We start from the raw sequence: 21,079 nt of genomic DNA on the forward strand, positions 1-21,079 counted from the left end.
TCCTGTTCACAAATGCCTGAAGACTCAATGGGCAGATTAGTAATTAGGCCAGCCAATGTGATTTGAGTTGTCTTTGAGAGTCCTGGGAACAGAACAGAGGGTCAAACAGGATGTAGGTGAGGGAAGGCTTCCTGGAAGAGGTGGCAAACATGAGGCAACCAGGACAAGGGAAAGATTACACAAGCATTTGGAGATGAGAAAGAGCCCAGAGAATCTGGCATTGAAGCAGAGCTGGTAAAGTAAAGTAAGAGGAGAAGTAGGAAGTATAAAAAAGGTCAGAGCCCCAGGGCAGAGTGCGAGGGTGAAGGATCACACAGGTTACAGGGAAAACTGCAGAAATGAAAGCACAGAGACCCATAACCAACACCAAAATCACCCTGGCACACAACGGTGACCTGAACTTGGATTGGTGAAGTAAAATTGAAGAGAGTATTCAAGACATTTGAAATGTAGGAAGTCAAGGGGTCAAGCTTTCTGGAAGTAAAGGATGAGAGGAGAAAGTCAAGCCTCTAGCTTGGAAGGCTGGGGAGCAGTGTTACCACTGACCAAGGTGGATGGTAGACACAGGGGCAGGAGAGGAGTCAGGATTGCTGATGAGCTCAGATTGGAAGCTGTTGAGTTTTGGGGACACTCAAGTGTCTGAACCCAGGAAGAGAAGTCAAACAGGAAGTAGGGACTGGCTATGAAACTCAGGAGAGTCATACAAGCTGGGGCTCAGCCTGTGGATAAATTTCATTTGACTCTGAAATGGTATTCACAGGTCCCTCTTTCCAACATGTGTTTTCCAGATGGTGATATTATCTGAGATGCTATGGAGCCTCTAAGAGGTGGGGTGCAGTTGCCAGAAGTAGATTACACCTTTCAAGGTTAGGCCTGAGCTGACTTCCTGTCTTGCTCTCTACTTCCTGTTTTTTCATAATGTGACGGAACTCTGCCACAGGCTCCCACTGCCACAGACTAAATTCTGTACTATGTATGGTCTCTGCATTGGTAGACTGAAGCCCTCTGTCCTGGTTGGTTTTCTGTCAGCTTGATACAAGCTAGAGCGAGTTATCAAGGAAGAGGAGGGTCAGCTGAGCAAATGCCTCTCTAATATTGGCTGAGAGAGCGAGAGTCCATTGTGTGTGAGAGTGGAGTTCCTGGCAAGTCAACTACACCTGAGGACAGACTCACATGTCCAAGAGTACGTGGGCAAGTAAAGACAAAACGAGACATAAAGTTGAGTGCGTAGGAGACAATGGAGCTCGACATTGGAAGACTCAGGGAAGGGACAGAATCTGAGCAAACCTTTAAAGCTGTTCTCACAGTTCTGTGCTGGCCAGTGCCTAGACTAGTCCACTTGTTTTGAAGACTCAGAGGCTACCCTGGTGCTGATATTGTTCAAAAGCCTTGGACATCTCTTTTCCGTCTGAAATTCGCCCTTTCTAAACATTGCATCAAAAATTGGGTAAACTGTGTGCTAAGAATCAGAGCTCTCATACTGCCTCCCTTCTTTCCCAGCCCCAGGTGAATCAAGCAGAAGTGTTCTAATGCAATTAGCTAGCAGGAACTGAATTGGATATCTACCAAGCAAACAAGCTCATTTGGTTTCTGTCTACTTTGCTTTGGCCATTTTTGCTTCCTTCTTATTAGTGTTTACTCGGTGGGAACGGACATGACTTTGGCTTTATGGGCTTACTGGAGGATCTGATGTGAGAAAATAATGATAGCAGGGTCTTGACTGTGCCTGCTGTAGCCAGCCTTAAGTACATATTGCAGGTGCTTACGGAGAAACATTTGTGTGAAACAGTGCCTTCTGGAAGAGTTTCCGTGCCGGTGGCACAAAAGCCCTTCTTTCACTATCCTTGATGGCCAATGGCTTATCTTACCCGTGTTCATCAAGACCTAGTGCCTGGGAACTTAGTGCCAGTTCTACCTCAGCACCAATCATGAAGAGCCACATGGGTGGGGAGTGTCAGTATAAAGGAGGCAGGCAGCAGGCTATCTTCCCACACTGGGCAGACACTCTGGGTTCTTCTCTTACGGTAAGTCCTGCTCCAAAGTCCAGCACGATTTATTCTCCCTTGCAGGTGAGTTTCAGCCTCTTTATGTACTGGGCTTGCTAGGGTCATCTACAAGCTTCCTGAACCCAGAAGAGACTCTGGACCTTAACCGTTGTCAATTGTTCCTCAGATCAGTCAGTTCATAGTCCAAAAAGCCTGCTGGGTAGTCATAGGTGCTCACTTGTGTTGGCATCTCTGAAAACATAGTACTGGGTGCTCCTCGTCTCTGTTCTCTCATAATGTATCCATGCCAGAAACAGGTTCCTAGCCCCAATTTGCTTCTTTTAGAGGCTGCAAAAAAATCACCCAGAAGTCCCCTTTTGGGGCACAGGAGGGTAAGTGTCACCTGAAGTCAGTAAACATTTTTGTCTTTCTATTGCTTGTTTACTTATTTGCTTGCTTATTCATTCATTAATTATTTCATCATGTGATTCTTTTTAAACTGGGAAGCCGGTGTATGTCCTCTTCTGTACAGAGAGAAAGGGGCTTAGAATTCAATCTAACATAGTGCTACATTTGTGAAATCCCAGAGGGCCTATCATCAAGACAGCCAGAACTCTCCTCCCTAGATACCAATAATCACTAGAATTCTTGCTTTCAATTTCCAGAGAGTGTCTTCTGCCACCTGTGCAGGGACTTTGCAAATACTGCTATTGGTCATTCTGCAGCACTGACCCACCTTTTGCTAGCTTGCTATGGATTTCTTCTTGGAAAGCCCCTATTCTCATCCCACTCCATTTCTGCATGTCATGCCAACAGTTTGGGTTCTGAGAGCCTGGACCTATTGCCATATGTTGGCTATGTATGTCCATATTTGCAGAGATGCAGCTGTATAAATATTGTTTGGATTATGTACTCTTAAAACAAAACTTCTTCACCAACAAAATGGGAATCATAACAGCACCTTCCTATGGAGTGGTTCAGAGACCTAAGTGAAACAAATTATGAAAGGGGCTTCAAGCAAATAGAGTCACATGATAGGTGCTGAACCGATAGGAGTTTCAACCTTACCCCCCCCACCCCCCCCCCCCCTGGGGCTAAAGGTCTGTTAGCTTGGCCTGATGGGAACCTTTCCTTTTCTATAGATTTATGGAGAATCTGCAGGCTGCAGAGTAACCTGCAAGCCTCACTTTATGAAAAAGATGGTGGGTTGTGACCTGCTGTGGCTGGCTGCAGCCTCCTGCGTTCTGACCCTGGTATCTCCATCTGTAACCCATCAAGGTGAGTGTCTGCTCATGAGGGATCTCAGATGCTCAATGACACCGAGGGAGGGAGGGAGCAGAGGGAAGGAGGAGGAAAAGATGCTCGGTGGCTTCTGGGAACAGAGAATTGGAAACAAAGACTAGAGGGCAAGGCAGTCATGGATCCCTCATAGCCTGAAAAGGCAGGGGAGCCAGTAACCCTTGCTTCTGCTGCCCCTTCCAGGTGGTGATTAGAGAGCACAGACTGCAAGTGGAAGGGAGAGCCTTCTCCCGTCTTTAATCAAGTTCTCATGTTGAACAACAACAAAAAAAAGTGCTAGATTTAACAATATCTCTATTTTCCAAAGATCCTCTCCTTCTTTCCCTCTCCCCCTCTCTTTCCCCGCCCTTCCCTCCTTCCTCAGTGTGTGTGTGTGTGTGTGTGTGTGTGTGTGTGTGTGTGTGTTGCTGGCTCTCATCCTCTGGTCTTGGCCTGCAGAATACTGGGATTAAAATGATAGATCACCACACCCAGCTCCTAAGATCTGCAGATGGGAACAACCCAGACAGTTATAGATAATGTTCCCAACTAAGCTAAAGGTGCAAATGTAAGCTCTGTGGTGGGAGGGTGGAGAGAGAAGCGAGCTCTTACTGTCGTGGGAAAGCACAGGGTGTGTGGGAAATGATCCAAGAATAACAAGGACCACAATTCCTCTCCTTAGAGCAAACACATACATGAGCAAGGCTGAAAAACAGCTTTCTCCTTCCTTTTCAAAGAAGTCTCACTGATACATATAATACTGTGAGCCCAACGGTGTGCTTCATTCATCCTTCTGGAGGTAACCGGCTGGACCTAGGCTCTCGTGTGGCACCACGGCAGCCATCTCATTTAATCTTGAAGGCTTTATCTCTCAAATGAAACATACCTACCAAAAAGGACCCTGGGAAATTCTTCACAAACTTTAATGGTTGCATATTTATTTTATGAATATTAACAGAATAATGGAATAGAATCTTCTCTACATCCTGTGTGTGTGTGGGGGGGATCATTCAGGATGGTGTGATTCTGGCAGGGGTCAAAGCAAATTCCAGCGCTTGGAGAGTTAGGGTCTACACACACACACACACACACACACACACACACACACACACGGAGTCCAGAAAACAACTTTAGATGCTATTTCCATTCTGCCATTCCTCCAGTGCCATCCACTCTGCTTTATAAGACAGGGTTTCTCACTTTCGGTGTCGGCTAGGTAGACTGGTTGGTGAGCCCCCAGGACCTTCCTATTCCCACCTCCCCAGCACTGGGATTAGGAACTCATACCACTGTGCCCAGCTTTTAAAAGTGAGTTCTCCATGCTCAACATCACATCTTCACGCTTACAAGGTGCTGTACTGACTGAGCTATCTCTTCAGACCTCTACACAAAACTAATTTTTAAAGAGAATCTCTGAAAAAAAAAATCTCCGGAGAGCATAAGCACCTTTCCAGGTCAGCAGCCAGCAGGTCTGCTCTTAGATCCCCTCTTCCAGCATCTGATCACCCCCTTCATTATTTCTCTGCCTCTTCATGCATGATAGCTCACTTTCTCCTAAAACAGAAATGGTCCTATTAGGTGAATGGTTTTCAGTGGAGATAATTTTGGCTTTCAGAAACCATCCAAGATGCTTGGAGTCTTCAGAAGCAGCCTCTGTGTTGGGTGGGTAGAGGCCAAGGGTTGATTCTATTTTGACAACACCTGCACAATAATGAATAACTCAGCCAATAATATACCAATAACACTAAGCTTGGGAGTGATTGACATGATACATCTGTAGATGCTGGCTCTTTGTAACTCTAGGTGGATCAGTTACCTACTGATAGGGAACAATGTTGATTTTATAATAGGTTAAAAAACTGCACACTCCTCCCCCCTTTTCTTCCTCTGTGTGTACATGTATGCGTGTGTGTGTGTGTGTGTGTGTGTGTGTGTGTGTTTGTATTCACACATACATGGGAAAATTCTAAGGGCAATATAACAAATTGTAATTGCTTCTAGAGATGGGTCCAACTTAGGACAACTTTCATCTTAAGCTATTTATCTTAAGACTTTTATCTTTTGCCAAATTAAGCAACATGCCAATATTTATTTCTGCTTAATTCACTTTACTAATGTCTAAGGATTTTCTCAGAGAGCCTTGTATTACATTTATGAGCAAAACAAGCAGTGGTTGAGCAGGATACATACAATGTCTTGCTCATGACCCACAGGGAGGCTCTTTGTAACTCTGGGTGGAGCAGTGGGGGTTGTGCAAGGTGGTGGCCTTGATGTCCTTGCTAGTGATCATTCTGCTTTCTGAGTGACAATGTTTAGTGTTAATTACTACAGTGTATACCTATTGGCCTCACTGGGATCATTAGGACATCCAAAGCAAAATAGAGAAGGGATAAGAACCCCCACAGCTGTGGAGTTGCTCAATAAACCCACACGTGTTCTATTCTTTCCAGGTGATGGAAGTCCCAGAAACAGGTCCAATTCAGACTTGGACTGTGGAGACCCTAACTCTCCAAGCGCTGGAATTTGCTTTGACCCCTGCCAGAATCACACCATCCTGAATGATCCCACCAGAAGCACAGAGAACACGGAGTCATCAGAGGAGTGTGATAATCACCTGAGTGGCTGGTACCGCTTTGTGGGTGATGGAGGAGTGAAGATGCCGGAGACCTGTGTGGATGTGTTCCGGTGCCACACCTCCGCTCCCATGTGGCTGAGTGGATCTCACCCCATCCTTGGAGATGGCATTGTCAGCCATACAGCCTGTGCCAACTGGAATGAAAATTGTTGCTTCTGGCATTCTGAGGTCCAGGTGAAGACCTGTTCAGGAGAATCAGGAGAATATTATGTGTACAAGTTACAGGGCACCCCTGAATGCAGTCTGAGATACTGCACAGGTAAGCAGCAGCTGTAGGGAAGGGTGAGCTCTAGTGCCTAGGACTTAGTGGATTCAGGTGAGGCAGTCAGGAGGAGACTGATCAAAGCGGCCACCACTGGGGCAGGGATACACATGGAAATGTAATTTGGGACCTGCCAGGTACAAGCTTGAAACTTATATTTGAGTGTGAGATAGTCTGACTTATAAATGAATGTTGCATTATATTGGGCTAGTTAGAAGACTCAGCAGGTAAAAGTGCTTGCAGTGAAAGCACAGGTACACAAGTTCAAATCCCCAGCAGCCATGTAAAAAACTGAGCATAGCCAAGCATGCCTACTACCCCAAGACTGTGGGGACCAGAGACAAGATGACGGACCTAGGTTCAACGAGAGACCCTGGCTTAAGCCATTAAGGTGAAGAGTAACTGAGCAGGACACCTGACATCCTCCTCTATCCTCTGTGGATACGTAAGTGCTCACACCCACAAAGATGTATACAGCACAGACACACACAGACACACATACAGACCCTAATAGACACACACACAAACACACAGAGAGACACATTGACACACACAGAGAAACACACAGACACACACATAGGCACACACAAACACACACATAGAAATACACACAGACATACACATAGACACACACAGACACACAGATGCACACATAGAAACACACACACACTATAAAGAACACAAGCTCATTCAAATTTTACTTGTCTCAAATTGTACTCCTCTTAGAACCTGCTTTCTGATCTGAAACAAAGGGTAAAGTTAACAGCTCACACTGTCTACAGTACACTGCCCACAGTGTACCCACTACCATTTTGCTTTAATCACACCAGTGCACCGAAACTCCCTGCTTGCTCCATGAACTAGGATCCATGCAGTCATTCCTATTAGGGTCTGGAACACAGGAAGGTCACACAGCTGTCTCTGTATCACAGAACTGGAATGGGAAGAGCTGGGACTTAAACCCAGACCCTGTAATGCTAGCAACTCTGTGTGTGTGTGTGTGTGTGTGTGAGAGAGAGAGAGAGAGAGAGAGAGAGAGAGAGAGAGAGAGATTCTGCCTCATCACACGTTTCTACCACAGGGGTCAAGTGAACCAAATAGGACTGTAGTTAGCATAGTGCTTGGCTGGCCTGACAGTTTCAGGGATGTTACTCCCTCTGCTGGGTTTGGGAGACACAATATGAATTGAGTCTGTGGCTTTTCTGGCAAATACCTCATGTTTAGAAAGACTCTGATGTAATGAGAGCCTTGGCTTGAGAGGACTCAGACCTATCCTGCTCTGCATTTTAATCCCTTTTCTCCATTCCTTCCCTCTAGAACCCTCCACTCCATTAAATGAGTGTGAGATTACTTGTCGTCCCGAGGAGGAATGCGTGTTCCAAAATAACAACTGGACTTGTGTCTGTAGGCAGGACCTCAATGTTCCTGGTGAGCAGCTCCTAGGACTGAGTAGGCAGGGCAACAGGAATTTAGCTTGTGGGTCAGAAAAAGGCAGGGACCAGAGTCAGGGACCATAGAATGAACATTGGGGAAATCCTGAGAATTATTTGGGCCATTTATTACAAAGCCAGTGGGTTTGCAAGGAGAAGAGAGGGTGGGGACAGACCAAGCTTCCAGGTTAGCTGCTGGAATACTGTATCAACAGGTGGCTGTAGTGTGGGCATCTGGCTTTGGTTTAGTCTGGAATACAGGGGGGCCATTTGTTTTCCCAACAGCAGCTAAGCCACACCTGTTACTCAGATGCTTAGAAGTCTTGGACCAGAGGCTTCTTTATCTGTCTGAGTGTGATTTCTATTGGGGTCCCAGACCTCATCTATTCTATTCAGCAACTTGGTGGGTATGGTGGGTGTGCTGCAAGGCAGAGAACGTAGATGCCCATCATTGTTTCTAGTCCCCTGTCCACTCCACTGACCTCACGCTTGGCCTCCTAGACTCTCGGAGTTTACAGCCTCTTCTGGACTGTGGAGATAATGAGATCAAGGTGAAGTTGGACAAGTGTTTGCTGGGAGGTTTGGGTTTCAAGAAGGAGATCATTACCTACCTGAATGACCGGAACTGCAGTGGTATCATGCAAGATGAGCCCAACAACTGGGTGTCCATGACCAGCCCTGTTGAGGCTAATGCCTGTGGGAATATCCTGGAGGTAAGTGCTATTCCCACCATAGCTACTAGAGGATAGGATCTGTGCTAATGGGGACATCTTCCTAACTGTGAGATCTTAGGCAAATGTCTTATCTTCTTTGGGACTCCAGAGCTATGTGAATCTACACACTCTGGTTCATGTTAAAAAGCTTAGGCTGGGATTAACACCTGAGCTTTATAAACTTGGCTCTGATTTTGATGATCTTAATTAAGGGCAGTGCGGGAAGAACAAGAACATAAATCCCCAGCTTTTCCACAGGGTCTGTCATTCATTTTCTAGTGTTTACTCTGAGTTTCTCATACTCTGGGCTAGCATGACAGGCAGAAGAGAAACCCTTACTCCCTGGAGAGAAACCCTTACTCCCTGGAGGCCAGAATTCAATGGGGTTCCATGTCTGGGAACACTGACTATAGAACCAGACAGATCTGAGTTCAAGATATACCTAAACACATCTGCATAATAAATACATATGGGTTTTTGTTTTGTTTTTGTTTGTGCCAAAGAACAATGGGACCCATGCCATCTACAAAAACACCCTCTCCTTGGCCACTGACTTCATTATCAGGGACTTCCTCCTCAATGTCAATTTCCAGTGTGCCTACCCATTGGACATGAACATCAGCCTTCAAACTGCACTCCAGCCCATTGTAAGGTATTGTCTTGACCTTTGACCTTTGACTTCTAGGTCTGACATTGATCACACAATCTATGATGTCCACACAGTGTTACCAACCTGCTTCAAGAGCTTCCACTCCCTAAAATTCTTCATTTCTGAATTATAGCTTAAGAAAATTCAGCATGATCAAGGCACTTGTGAATAGTGAAGACATTCACTATGAGGCAGTGCTTAAGATATGCCCAGGGGAAAATAAACCTCCAGGAACTGTCGATTCAGCTTGAGAAGAAAGGCAGTACACAACTAATCATATCTTGATTATCAGACAATGCTATGTAGATGAAGCTTGGGGTGCTTTGGGTCAGTGGACATGGGTCCCAGACCTAATCTCTGTGGGGTAGAGATCAGAAGGGGACAGGAAGGCTTTATTGCAGGCTTGGGATTTAAGCCCAGTCTGCCTTTGAAGAAACAGCACCTATCCTCAGCAGTAATGAAGCAACAGTTTGGGTAGGACGGGATCCAGGCTTCTGTTTGCATCTGTTTCTCACTGCACTGCTGCCTGGAATGAAACTCATTGGACTGGGTTTTATATAGTCCTGGAATTGCCAGGCGATTTTTCTAAACTGTCATCCAGAAATCCTGGGTGCCTGTCCTGTCTTCCAATTGCCTCCTGGGCTCTTAATTGCAGGCTAAAACAGGATAAAAATGCCAAAGTTCAAAAGTTTACAGGCTGTAAGTGTCTTGGAGCCCATGTTAATAAATATAAAAATGAAAGCTGCTCATCTGGTCCAAATTGGGTTCAGCTGTAGATTGTGGGGTGGAGAGAAGAGATGTAAGGCTAAACACAGTGGGCCTGTAAGAGCTGACCTCACACCCTGTGGCCCAGGTGATAAGATGGGGGTGCTATGTACTAAGCCTTGTTCCTTGAGTAAGAGCTTACTGTACCTGTCACACAGGGTGAAATGGGTGGAGACAGGCTCAACTGCCTGTCATGTCCAGTGCTTAGATGCCAATAAGTGCTCTGCTTCAAGGGATTGTCAACTAGTTTATTTAGAGATCAGAGATGCATTTTTCTCCTGTAATTTTATACTACCACAGGGCTTGATTCATTTGCCTATTCTGGTCAAAGCCTGATGTTTCCACTCTTGTTGCTTTTCCTTGTCTCAGTTCCCTATATATTAATGTGGATGGAGCAGGAGAATTCAATGTCAAGATGGCCCTCTTCCAAGACCAGAGCTACGCAAACCCTTATGAAGGAACTGAAGTGTTGCTTCCAGTGGAGGCTATCCTCTATGTGGGTGCCTTCTTGAATAGAGGGGATACCTCCAGGTTCAAACTATTGCTTACCAACTGCTATGCCACCCCTTCAGAAGACAGGAATGACCCCGTGAAGTACTTCTTCATCCAGAACGGGTATCAGGAAACTCTGGGATTTGTTTGTTTGTTTTTGTGATAACTAAGTTTTTGGGAACATATTATCCAGTGTTGGCAGAGGTGTAAATTGGTTCACTCCATTTGGAAATAATTTGGCGTTACATATTGTAAGCATCCTGTTTGATCTTGGAATGTGATTCCTGATATTTTAGCCTAAAGTATTAAAACAAATTGGATGAGTGAGGTAAAGAAATACCAATCATTTTCCATTTCGGTGTTCTTGATAATTTTTCTATTAAGTTTACTGTTAAAACATAGCACAATAAACTAATAATGGACCACTATATAGATATTTATATTGATTAAAGTGAACATAATATTACACACATAGGACAGGATGTGATTGGATGTCATTTAATGATAAAAAACAAAGGAAATGCCTACCTAGAGGTCACAGTTCAAATCATATTAATGGTCCTTGGTAAAACTTTTCATTGAGCTCAGCTGTATGCCAAGCACTGTGATGAGAAAATATACACATCAGCCCCACTGGTGTTCATATTAGTTATATAAAATGGACAGATCATCTCTCTTTGACAGTCAAGGGATACAGGGAGGAATTGGGGGGAAGTGGAGGGCATGATCACATTTTATTGTATATATGTATGCAATTTTCAGTAATACAGAAAAATGTTTTAAAATAATATGAAAAAAAACAAATAAACTAGACCATGGAGGGGCAACAAGAATGATTAACCAGCCCTAGATTACTTACCGAAACTGGGACATGTCCCAGAAACTCTGCACTCCAAAATTTAAACCATACAAGCTTATCGAGGAACAATGGTCTAGAAAAATGTCATAAAAGTATAATGGGAGGAGGGTGGGGCAGAGAGATCTTTAATATTCTCCAGCATTTGCTTAGAATTTACACCCTTGCCCTTTTCATTCTCCTAGATGCCCAAGCCAACATGATTCCACCATCAATGTGCAGGAGAATGGTGTGTCCTCAGAAAGCCGATTTTCAGTGCAGATGTTCATGTTTGCTGGAAATTATGACCTAGTTTTCCTGCATTGTGAGGTTTACCTGTGTGACTTCACTGCTAGACAGTGTCAACCAGTGAGTGTCATTTTGGATTGGTGCCCAGTAGGCTCTCTACATACATTTATTGGGTTTACAGATGGAGGTATGGATGGAAAGAAGGTTGGATAAACACATGGAAGGAAGGAAGGAAGGAAGGAACGAAGGAACGAAGGAAGGAACAAAGGAAGAAGGAAAGAAGGAAGGAAGAAAGAAGGGAAGGAAGGATTGAAGAAAAGAGGGAAGGAGGGATAGAGAGAGTGGGAGAAAAGGAGGGAGGAAAGAGAGGGAGGAATTGGCTGAATAGATGGATGATTAAATGGATGGACGGATGCTTGAAGAAGTGGAAAGACAGGTGGTGGTAGCTGACTGTAAGAAAGGAGGGCAATGAAGACTGCCGCACAGACTTGGAGTATCCCCAAGGCCTATTTATGAGTATTTGTTGTCTCTTTAAAAGGCAAGTCAGTTTTCCTTGGCATAACAATCTATAATGAATGATTATGATATTATAGATTAAGCATCCTTGATTCAGCTTTCAAATCCAAAAGTGTTCCAAACTCTTAAAGTTTTTGAAGGCCAAGATGAAACTCAAAAAGTTTCAGATTTTGGAATAGTTGGGTTGCAGATTCTCTTATTATAAATGAGTAACTTGTAAAGAGTGTAGATATTCCCAAATCTGAGAAACTCCCAAATGCTGAAGACTTCTGGACCTTAGGCTTTCAGATGAGGCATACATGTGACCCTGTGGTAAGGCCTTTTCAGTCCCCTCTTTATGTCAGGCACTGCACTAAAGCTCTCACATCTTTACCTAACTGAGCTCTCCCAATGGCCAAATGAAGGCTCGCTATGCAGATAAAGAAACCAAGGCCTAGAGAAGCCCCTTTCTCATAGCCCCACAGAGAGCTAGAATATCAGATTTGAGATGTTCCCCCATCTGATCTGAGATTCTGCAGAATACCCATGCATTCACCCCTACTGGACGCTGCTTTGAATGGCTGATGCTCCTTGTGTGCTTTTTGACATGTCTCTATGGTGCTACTGTTATGGTTCATTTTAATATTTAAAGCCAGGTATGCAGAGCTCTATAGTCAAATATCTGCTGTGCCAACACAAGGACTCATGTTTGGGCACCCAGAACACATGTGAGAACCAGGATTGGGGCATGTGTCTGTAGCCCAAGTCCTGGAAATGCAGATCCAGGAGAATTTGGGGGAACTCACTGTATCACCAGCCTAGCCAGAATGTCAAGCTCTAGGATCACTGAGAAACCTTACACGTGTGTATGCTTAAGTGAATAAATGAATGTATGAGTAACTGACTAGAGAAAACAGATATGAATTGTTTGACTATACTAAAGACATTTGTTCCAATTATATAAGAGAGGATAGAGATGAGATTCAAACTCAGGTGTGCTAAAGCATTGACTGAATTCTCAGTTGACAGACACCACACCATCACAAAGAAGGCCATATGATGGGCTATCCAAGTGCTTAGGCCACAGGTGGACAGATATCCATATCCATGGCATGCTGCACATAGGGACCAGGTGTTTACATTTTGATATAACAAGAGTTCTATGTCTCTACAGTCTTGCTCTACAAGCCGACTTCGAAGTAGTGGACCAGCCATCGACTATACTAGGGTTTTGGATTTAGGACCCATCGCTAAGAGAAGTAAGTGGGTGAGACTTGGTGCTAGGATAGCTGGCCAAGTGCTGTTAATTAATCTTAGATGCACAGAGTCACCAATGTCAGTAGCCCTGGGTTTTTCTACTTTCTTGGTTCACCTATCACTGATGAATGTGTCTTTCTATGAGCAGAACTGTTTTGGCATTTATGGTGGTGCCTAAGTATTAGAAACTAGATGTAACTCTTGCATTCATTAGAATACTTAATCCATCCTATGATCGTTTCCATTTAATTGGTTAAAATTCAAGGCTCAGAGAGAATAATAGATTCATCTAAGATCACTTGTTTATGATTGGCAGAAGATAAAATGAAACCAGATGAGTCTATTTCACTGCCTTTCCCCCACAGCTTCTACAGGGCCTTTAAGGGTAACTGTGCTTTCCAAAATGTAGCTATGGTCCTCTGGAGATAGGCTAGAGGGGTAGCTATGCAACTATGAAGCCTCTAAGTCTTCACCTAGCCTATACAAGTGACTACAGTACTGTCATGGTCTTTATTGCTACCCGAATGGAGGAGTCAATAGCTCCTCCTACCAAAAAAAGAAAGAACTTTCTGTCTTGAAGAAATGAAGATGCAGTAATGTTAATTCTAGTCAAATCATGATATTTTCACTTTCACTCTGTGCTGAACAGTTTTATGTGTATCTTCAGCTTGGCTGCTCGGGCAGCCTCAGGAGGTAGCCCTTCTCCGGCTCTGCCTCTGTGATGAACAAGCTGAGCTAGCCCATGAAGGAGGCTCTGCCCTGAGTGGTCCTGTCTCCGTATCGAGCTCTCAGAGCGATGAGGCATTATGGGCATCCACCTTGGAAACAAGCCCACAGGTTTTGTTAGCTGTCTGTTTCTGTGACTGGGTAACCAAGGAATTGACTTAAAGGAAGGAAGCACTGTTTTGCCTCCTGGTTTCAGAGGTTTCAGTCCACAGTGGCTTGCCTCCAAATCTATGGGCCTCTAGTCAGGTAGAATGTCACAGAAGAAAGGTAAGGTAGAACAAAGCTGTTCAATTTATTGCAACCAGGAAGGGGAAGGGAGGGGGAGGGGTAGAGGGGGAGGGAAGGGAGAGAGAAGGAGTGAGTCATATGGAACTTTCACACTTCCTGCTCTTAACCCCACAAGGCCCACAGGCTATAGAATAGCACTATAGACATTCAGGGAAGTTTTTGACTCCTTTAGTTGACTTCTCTGGAAAATCCCCTCACACACACTCTCTGAGCTGGGCTTTACCATTTTCTATGCACCTCTAGCTGACAATGGGAAGTAGCCACCATCTGGGGCTGGAATTCCAGCTCTTGCTACTGTCTGAAAAATCAACATAACAAGCTCCTTAACATCACTGTGCTTCTGTCTTCCCGATGGCAAGTGGGGAATGGAGGTACTTTCTTCACAGATCCATTAGGAAAATTAGATGGAATGTGCTTAGCTCTGTGCCTGCTGGTGACAGAAGCCTTCACAGTGAGGATTGCTTGTGGGGGTGGTGATTGGGACCCAGCAGGATTGGGAGCAGCTATGGCTCTATGACAGCAGCCATCAGAGCATGACCAAGGAGACCTTCACCTACTGCTCTTGTCCACAGGTGCTCAGACTTCTGATACTTCGAATGGGACTCCTCGCCCTGCAGGTACATGACTTATGCCTTGCTCACAGCCCTGCCAAGTCTCTTTCCTTCTGTCCTTTTGCCCTCTGGACACCTATGCATCCCCTTCAGTGTGTCAGGCTCTGCTGGGGACCATGGCTTAGTGAAATGAGGCTAACCCGAGGGTGCTTCGATAATCTAGCAGTGGAGCCAGTTGCTGAACAGCAAGTGTTTACCAAGGGAGACTGTGTGCCAGGCACTGCTCTAGGAACTGATAACATCATGCCGATCAAAACAGAGCAGGTGCCTTCCCTAAGAGAGCCTGTGTTCCAGGATGAGAAATAAATAGGTAAAACCAAAACCAAATAGTTTAATGAGCAATAAAAGATGGATGGTGGGATAGTAGCTACAGGCATAAATAATAAAGTCTTAAATTAGACAGAAGTTTATTTCCCTAACATGAAAGTGAATTCTTATGTGTAAGAGAATCGAGCGATCAATCAAATATTCAAGCTCCTTCCAGCTTGCCCTTTCAGGTGAGGTCATCATCTTAATGGTCCAATTTAGCATCCAGAGTTCAGGACAGGGGAATGTGAAGGAAGACAATGAGCGTTATGGAACATACTGGCAGCTGGCACCTAACACTTCCATTCATATCTCATTGTTTATTATCTAGCTATGTGGCCATACCTGGCTGCCAAGGAAGCTTGGAAATAGAATCTCTGTTTTGGATGGCCAGATGCCCAAACAGTGTTTGATGGTTTAGTGGTCAAAGCAGGAAGAGATCATGAATCAGAAGATCTGTTAGAGAAAATATTTGACCTAGAGAGAAAATGTCTCTGGATCAGGAAGTATTGGGTAAATGGAGCTGAACAGGCACAGACAACAACAGCTGACTAAATAAACAAGACAGGGGCATAAGATGCTAAGTGACAAGCAGGTAAAGAGAGCAGGAGTGTATGGTGGCCTAGTTAACCACACCAGAGGTGGTCGAGAGAGTTCAGATGGCACAGATGGGGCTTTGCTGAATGACTTGGAATTTAAGACCAGGGACATTGAAGAATGTGTTTTGGACAAGATAGGAAACTTATTTTTTCTATCCTCTGAAAGACAGATATCAGTGAACATAGACAGAAAAATGTTCTTTTCATGTTCAAGACCTCAACTTTGTGATGTTCTAAATATTTCCCAGACAAGAACAGTTCAGTGGTAACTTCTGGTGGTATCCAGAAAAGTAAAACTCACTGTGTGGTGTGCACAGAGCACAGAGCAAACACGCTTTGGAGTCATCTACTCAGTTCTTCTCCATTTCCATCACTCCTTCAGCTCAGCACTGATCAGAACAGTGACTTCCCAGCCTGCTGAGCTGTCTCTCTTCTCCAGTGGACTGTTGGCACCTTCTAGGGGTGGAGGGAATGGATCTAACAAGAGGGAGCAAGCTGCCACAAGAGGGTTCTGTGGTTCTCATAGTTTGCCATTACTTTCAATTCTGGTGTTTCAGCATTAACTCATCATTCACGTATGTCTCATAAAAACTCTCTGTCATACATTCATCTTTCTGAAGATCATGCTTTTCCATCCCCACTCTCTATGGCACCACCAAATTACTTTGAATTGTTGGGGGTGGGGAGATGCCATATTTGGTAGTGGTGTCAAAGGGGGTTGAAATGCTTATACTAATCAACTGCCATCCAATATTTCCCCCTCCTTCACACTGAACATATAATAGTATGCAGAACACACACACACACACACACACACACAAGATATCAAAGTCTAGTTTTCAAAACCAACACTATACAATGCTTACCATATTCTAGGAACATATTTTATGTGCATTTATTTATGCATATTTATGTGCATTTTATTGTGGCATTGGGGATTGAACCTAAGACCACAGGTTTGCCATGTAAGCAGGTTGCCACTATAGTTCCCAGTCCACAAATGCTACACTGAGTGTTTTATATGAATTGATTCATTTAAACCTTATGAAACCTGATATATCAATAGGTAACATTAATAGTTACATTTTCTATATAAGGAAATTTGGGCAAAAGGAAGCATAATGTTTTGTCCATGTCCACCCAGGTAATTGCAGACTTGAGATTCCAATCTAAATAGTCAAACCTCAGAGGTGGTGCATTCTAATTTCATCTTTCTGCCTCTTCATTATTAGTCAGTATAAGTGATGGACCAACTATAGCCAATAACCCTAAATCCTCTATGCCTTTGTGCTAGGGGATACAGTTCTGATCTAGTCCTTAGAAATTCATATTCCTCCTACCCTGTGGTAATTCCTGGGAACATCACTATGTTCTGTGAGTCAGATCCGGGATATTTGGCAAATGAGAGAGCATGCTGGAGGCTTTTTATTACTATTCAACAAGTAAAAATTTGTAATTTCGATCCCTTTTGCATTGACAAGAGATAGACTCATGCTATCACCTCTCTGCAAAGAAGGCTGAGAAGACTCCCTTCTATGTGGCCAGAAGAAAATGGAAAAAGCAGTTGTTATCCCAACCAAATCTAAAGCTATGCTACCTTCTGGTTCTTCTGCAGCAAGTGACAGGGAGGCCATCTGGCATTGGCTGCTCAGTGTCATCAAAGCTTAACATTTGACTTATGTCTTTGTGTTTCAGGGTTCCTGTTGGCTTGGCCCATGATCTTCCTGCCTGTCTTCCTGGCTTGGCTGTTCTGAGAGGCCAGCTGGGCACCTGGCCTTAAAGTTCTTCCCTCTGGCAATGGTTCACATCCATCCCTCAGTAACACTGGATCCTTCTGTGAATCATGTGAACAGCTCTGGAAATGCAATGCATATTGATAACTCCTAGAAGAGTTGTCCTGTTAGTGGGTGGGAAAGGACAAATCCCATGATTCTTTCAAAATGTCTCTTGTCCTGGCATCTGATAACTTGAATACATTGACCCTTGCATTTATTCTATGTGATATGTTTCCATTCTGGTCTATTTAGTCACCCTGGGAACATGTAATTGTGGGGAGGAGGTTGAAGACTCTCAAAGGGGAGACTGGTACTTCTACTTCTCTATACCCTCCACCACTACAGTGGTTGCTAGAACTACATGCATCTCTACACTGGGAGCCTGTACACTGGAGGTATATCAGATACTTTCCTTACTATGATTTCTAGAGATTATATTAAATAACGTGATGATAGTTGATCATGAGGTCTAGACATTGTAAATTTCTCCCGTATCCATGGTCGATGTCTTAGTCAGGGTTTCTATTCCTGCACAAACATCATGACCAAGAAGCAAGCTGGGGAGGAAAGGTTTATTCAGCTTACCCTTCCACACTGCTGTTCATCACCAAAGGAAGTCAGGACTGGAACTCAAGCAGGTCAGGAAGCAGGAGCTGATGCAGAGGCCACGGAGGAATGTTACTTACTGGCTTGCTTCCCCTGGCTTGCTCAGCCTGCTCTCTTATAGAACCCAAGACTACTAGCCACCCAGAAGAGAAAATGCCTTACAGCTGGATCTCATGGAAGCACTTCCCAACTGAATCTCCTTTCTCTGGGATAACTCCAGCCTGTGTCAGGTTGATACACAAAACCAGTCAGTACAACTGACCCCTTGTCAGCTTGATACAAAAACACATCACTATTAATTCTCAACCCTTACTTTCTTATTCATCCCCAAGATCTAAATAACTTTAAAAGTCCCACAGTCTTTGCAAATTTTACATATTAAAATTTTAATCCCTTTAAAATATCCAATCTTATAAAAAAAAATCCAAAGTCTTTTTACAATTAAAAGTCCCTTAACTGTGGGCTCCACTAAAATACTTTCTACCTTCAAGAGGGAAAAAATATCAGGGCACAGTCACAATCAAAAGCAAGATCAAACTCCAACCGTCCAATGTCTGGGATCCACTCATGATGTCCTGGGCTCCTCCAAGGGCTTGGGTCACTTCTCAAGCTCTGCCCTTTGTAGCACACACATTGTCTTCTATGATTCAGCTGCCTATGCTCCACTGCTGCTGCTGTTCTTTGTGGTCATCTCATGGTTCTGGCATCTCCAAAACACTGCTGTCTTCTATTACAACTAGGCTACTAATAGCCTCTCACAGGCTGCCTTCATGGTGCCAAGCCTCAACTCCTTTGCATGACCTCTTCAGTCCTGGACCATCAATTACAGATGAAGTTTCCAATGGCTGTCAGCAGCCTCTCACAGTGCTGAGCATCAGCTGTTCTTCCTGACCCCTTCATTCCTTCTAAACCAGCACCATCTGGGTGACTCTTACACATTACCAAGTCCAGGCACAGCACAAGGTCCAACCTTGGCTATCTCTGTAACACAGCCTCAATGCTCTCAGTAAACACTTCCCAGAAAATTTAACCTCAGTGTTACTGGTCTCTTTTTAATCACTGCTAATTTCTTAGCTCCAGCTAACCAGCATCAATAATCCCAGTAACACAAAGATTCTCATTAGTATTTCTGGTATTTTGTTAATCACAGCTGATTCTTCAGACCCAGCTAACCAAAACCACAGAATCTTCACAATCAAAACATCGTCCAGAAAAGAGTCTTTAATCTTCCCTCTGAAATTTCACAAGCCATGCCTCCATTGTCAGCACCATTCTCAACATTGTCTTCTGAGCTCTTGCACAACATCCCACAGAGCTCTTAACACTGAATGGATCTTCTAGCCCAAAGTTCCAAAGTCCTTCCACAGTCCTCCCCAAAACATGGTCAGGTTGTTACAGGAATATCCCACTATGATGGTACCAATTTGTCTTAGTCAGGGTTTCTATTCCTGCAAAACATCATGACCAAGAAGCAAGTTGGGGAGGAAAGGGTTTATTCAGCTTACATTTCAACATTGCCGTTCATCACTAAAGGAAGTCGGGACTGGAACTCAAGCAGATCAGGAAGCAGGAGCTGATGCAGAGGCCATGGAGGGATGTTCCTTACTGGCTTGCTTCCCCTGGCTCGTTCAGCCTGCTCTCTTATAGAACCCAAGAGCACCAGCCCAGGGATGGTACCACCCACAAGGGGCCCTCTCCCCTTGATCACTAATTGAGAACATGCCTTACAGCTGGATCTCATGGAGGCATTTTCTCACCTGAAGCTCTTTTCTTTGGGATAATTCCAGCCTATGTCAGGTTGACACACAAAACCAGCCAGGACAGCTGAGTTTCTCTGTTTGGTAGACTAAAAGGTTTGGGGCCAGAACTTCTTAAATCTTTTAAGAAGTACAATTATCCTGCTAAGTATAATTCTACATGAACCCAGATAGTCAGAGGTGAAAGGAAATAGACTCTTGTGGATGTTAGGTAGCAGAGACTTCACTTTTCACTCTGTGGCTCCCGTCACATCAGACTCTCACAGCAAGTCCAAGATAACACATAAAGCTACGAGGAACAAAATGTTTAGGTTTCCTGAGAGAAATGAAGTTGAAATCTCCTTTTGAATAAGTAGATAGAATTCCACCCAACTAGAGCCAAACTTGGATATATAATGTCTGCTGTCTATCTGCCTTTAGTATCTATCTATAGCTATCATCTATCTGGCCCTCCATCAATTTATCTTTCCACCTATGTATCACACATCTAACTAGGTAACTAGTTGTACCTGCGTTTTACTCTTTGTTTTTTTTTTAAGTGAGCATGGAATTTGAGCAACAGTTTCTAACTAGCCCACCCACTTCATTCACTTCATCAACATAAATGCACTGAATAACTGCTAAATCACAGGCCCAGGTTCTAGATAAGATAATTCATGAGACACAAACCTTTCCCTCAGACAGTCCTGTTAGAACTTTCTTAAGAAAATTACTCAAATACATATGTACCTATTCTTGGTTTCCAGCCCTATGCACCTAGATAACTCTGTCTACACTAACATAAAAAGTTTAATAGCTTTGCGTACTCTCTCTCTCTCTCTCTCTGTGTGTGTGTGTGTGTGTATGTGTGTGTGTGTCTCTCTCTGTCTCTCTGTCTCTGTCTCTGTCTCTGTCTCTCTCTCTCTCTCTCTCTCTCTCTCTCTCACACACACACACACAAACACAGAAGGTTGTTAAGGTTATGTGGGCTACATCTTCACATACAAAAAGCCACACTTAAACCCTCCAAATCAGCCACTTGCATATTTATTACTAACATGAATAACCTTGTAGTAATCACATCAAATACTGATGGTAGGTACAATTATTCTCTCCAATTTAAAGATGAGTAAACCAACTTTGTGGTGGGAGTATTATATATTTTTAAGTGCTGAGGTCAGGGCTTATGCCCAGGTAGGCAGACTTTGGAGCATAAATGCTTAGCTAAATTCTGTGTTCTGACTCCATTAGTATAGTACACACACAATAGCACAGCCTCATATGTCCTATATGTATAAATGTTACATTATAGATATATATGCTAATAGAAAATGTATGCATGTGTGTGCACAGGCACATGTGAACAGATATATGAATTAGCAAACAG

The 21,079-nt window shown here is 43.9% G+C and overlaps 1 protein-coding gene across 1 annotated transcript; it reads left to right on the plus strand.

Annotated features, from left to right (window-relative positions):
* Positions 1-1,941: 1,941 nt before the first annotated feature.
* On the plus strand, positions 1,942-17,572 carry Gp2 (glycoprotein 2). Its single transcript, XM_052200314.1, has 11 exons — positions 1,942-2,024; positions 3,128-3,263; positions 5,714-6,157; positions 7,478-7,588; positions 8,092-8,303; positions 8,807-8,955; positions 10,087-10,332; positions 11,251-11,413; positions 12,963-13,047; positions 14,632-14,676; positions 17,271-17,572. Exons 2-11 carry the CDS (start codon positions 3,176-3,178, stop codon positions 17,327-17,329), a joined length of 1,602 nt encoding a protein of 533 aa, XP_052056274.1. The 5' UTR covers positions 1,942-2,024; positions 3,128-3,175; the 3' UTR covers positions 17,330-17,572.
* Positions 17,573-21,079: the final 3,507 nt, after the last annotated feature.

Source organism: Apodemus sylvaticus, chromosome 1 (assembly GCF_947179515.1).
Source record: "Apodemus sylvaticus chromosome 1, mApoSyl1.1, whole genome shotgun sequence".
Taxonomy (NCBI): Eukaryota; Metazoa; Chordata; class Mammalia; order Rodentia; family Muridae; genus Apodemus; species Apodemus sylvaticus.

Bases quoted from the DNA above. Each gene is read 5' to 3' on its own strand.
- Gp2 (XM_052200314.1), top strand. From the start codon at position 3,176: ATGAAAAAGATGGTGGGTTGTGACCTGCTGTGGCTGGCTGCAGCCTCC. The intron at 8,304-8,806 runs GTAAGTGCTATT...TTTGTGCCAAAG, and splicing joins CCTGTGGGAATATCCTGGAG to AACAATGGGACCCATGCCAT. The intron at 13,048-14,631 runs GTAAGTGGGTGA...TCTTGTCCACAG, and splicing joins AGGACCCATCGCTAAGAGAA to GTGCTCAGACTTCTGATACT.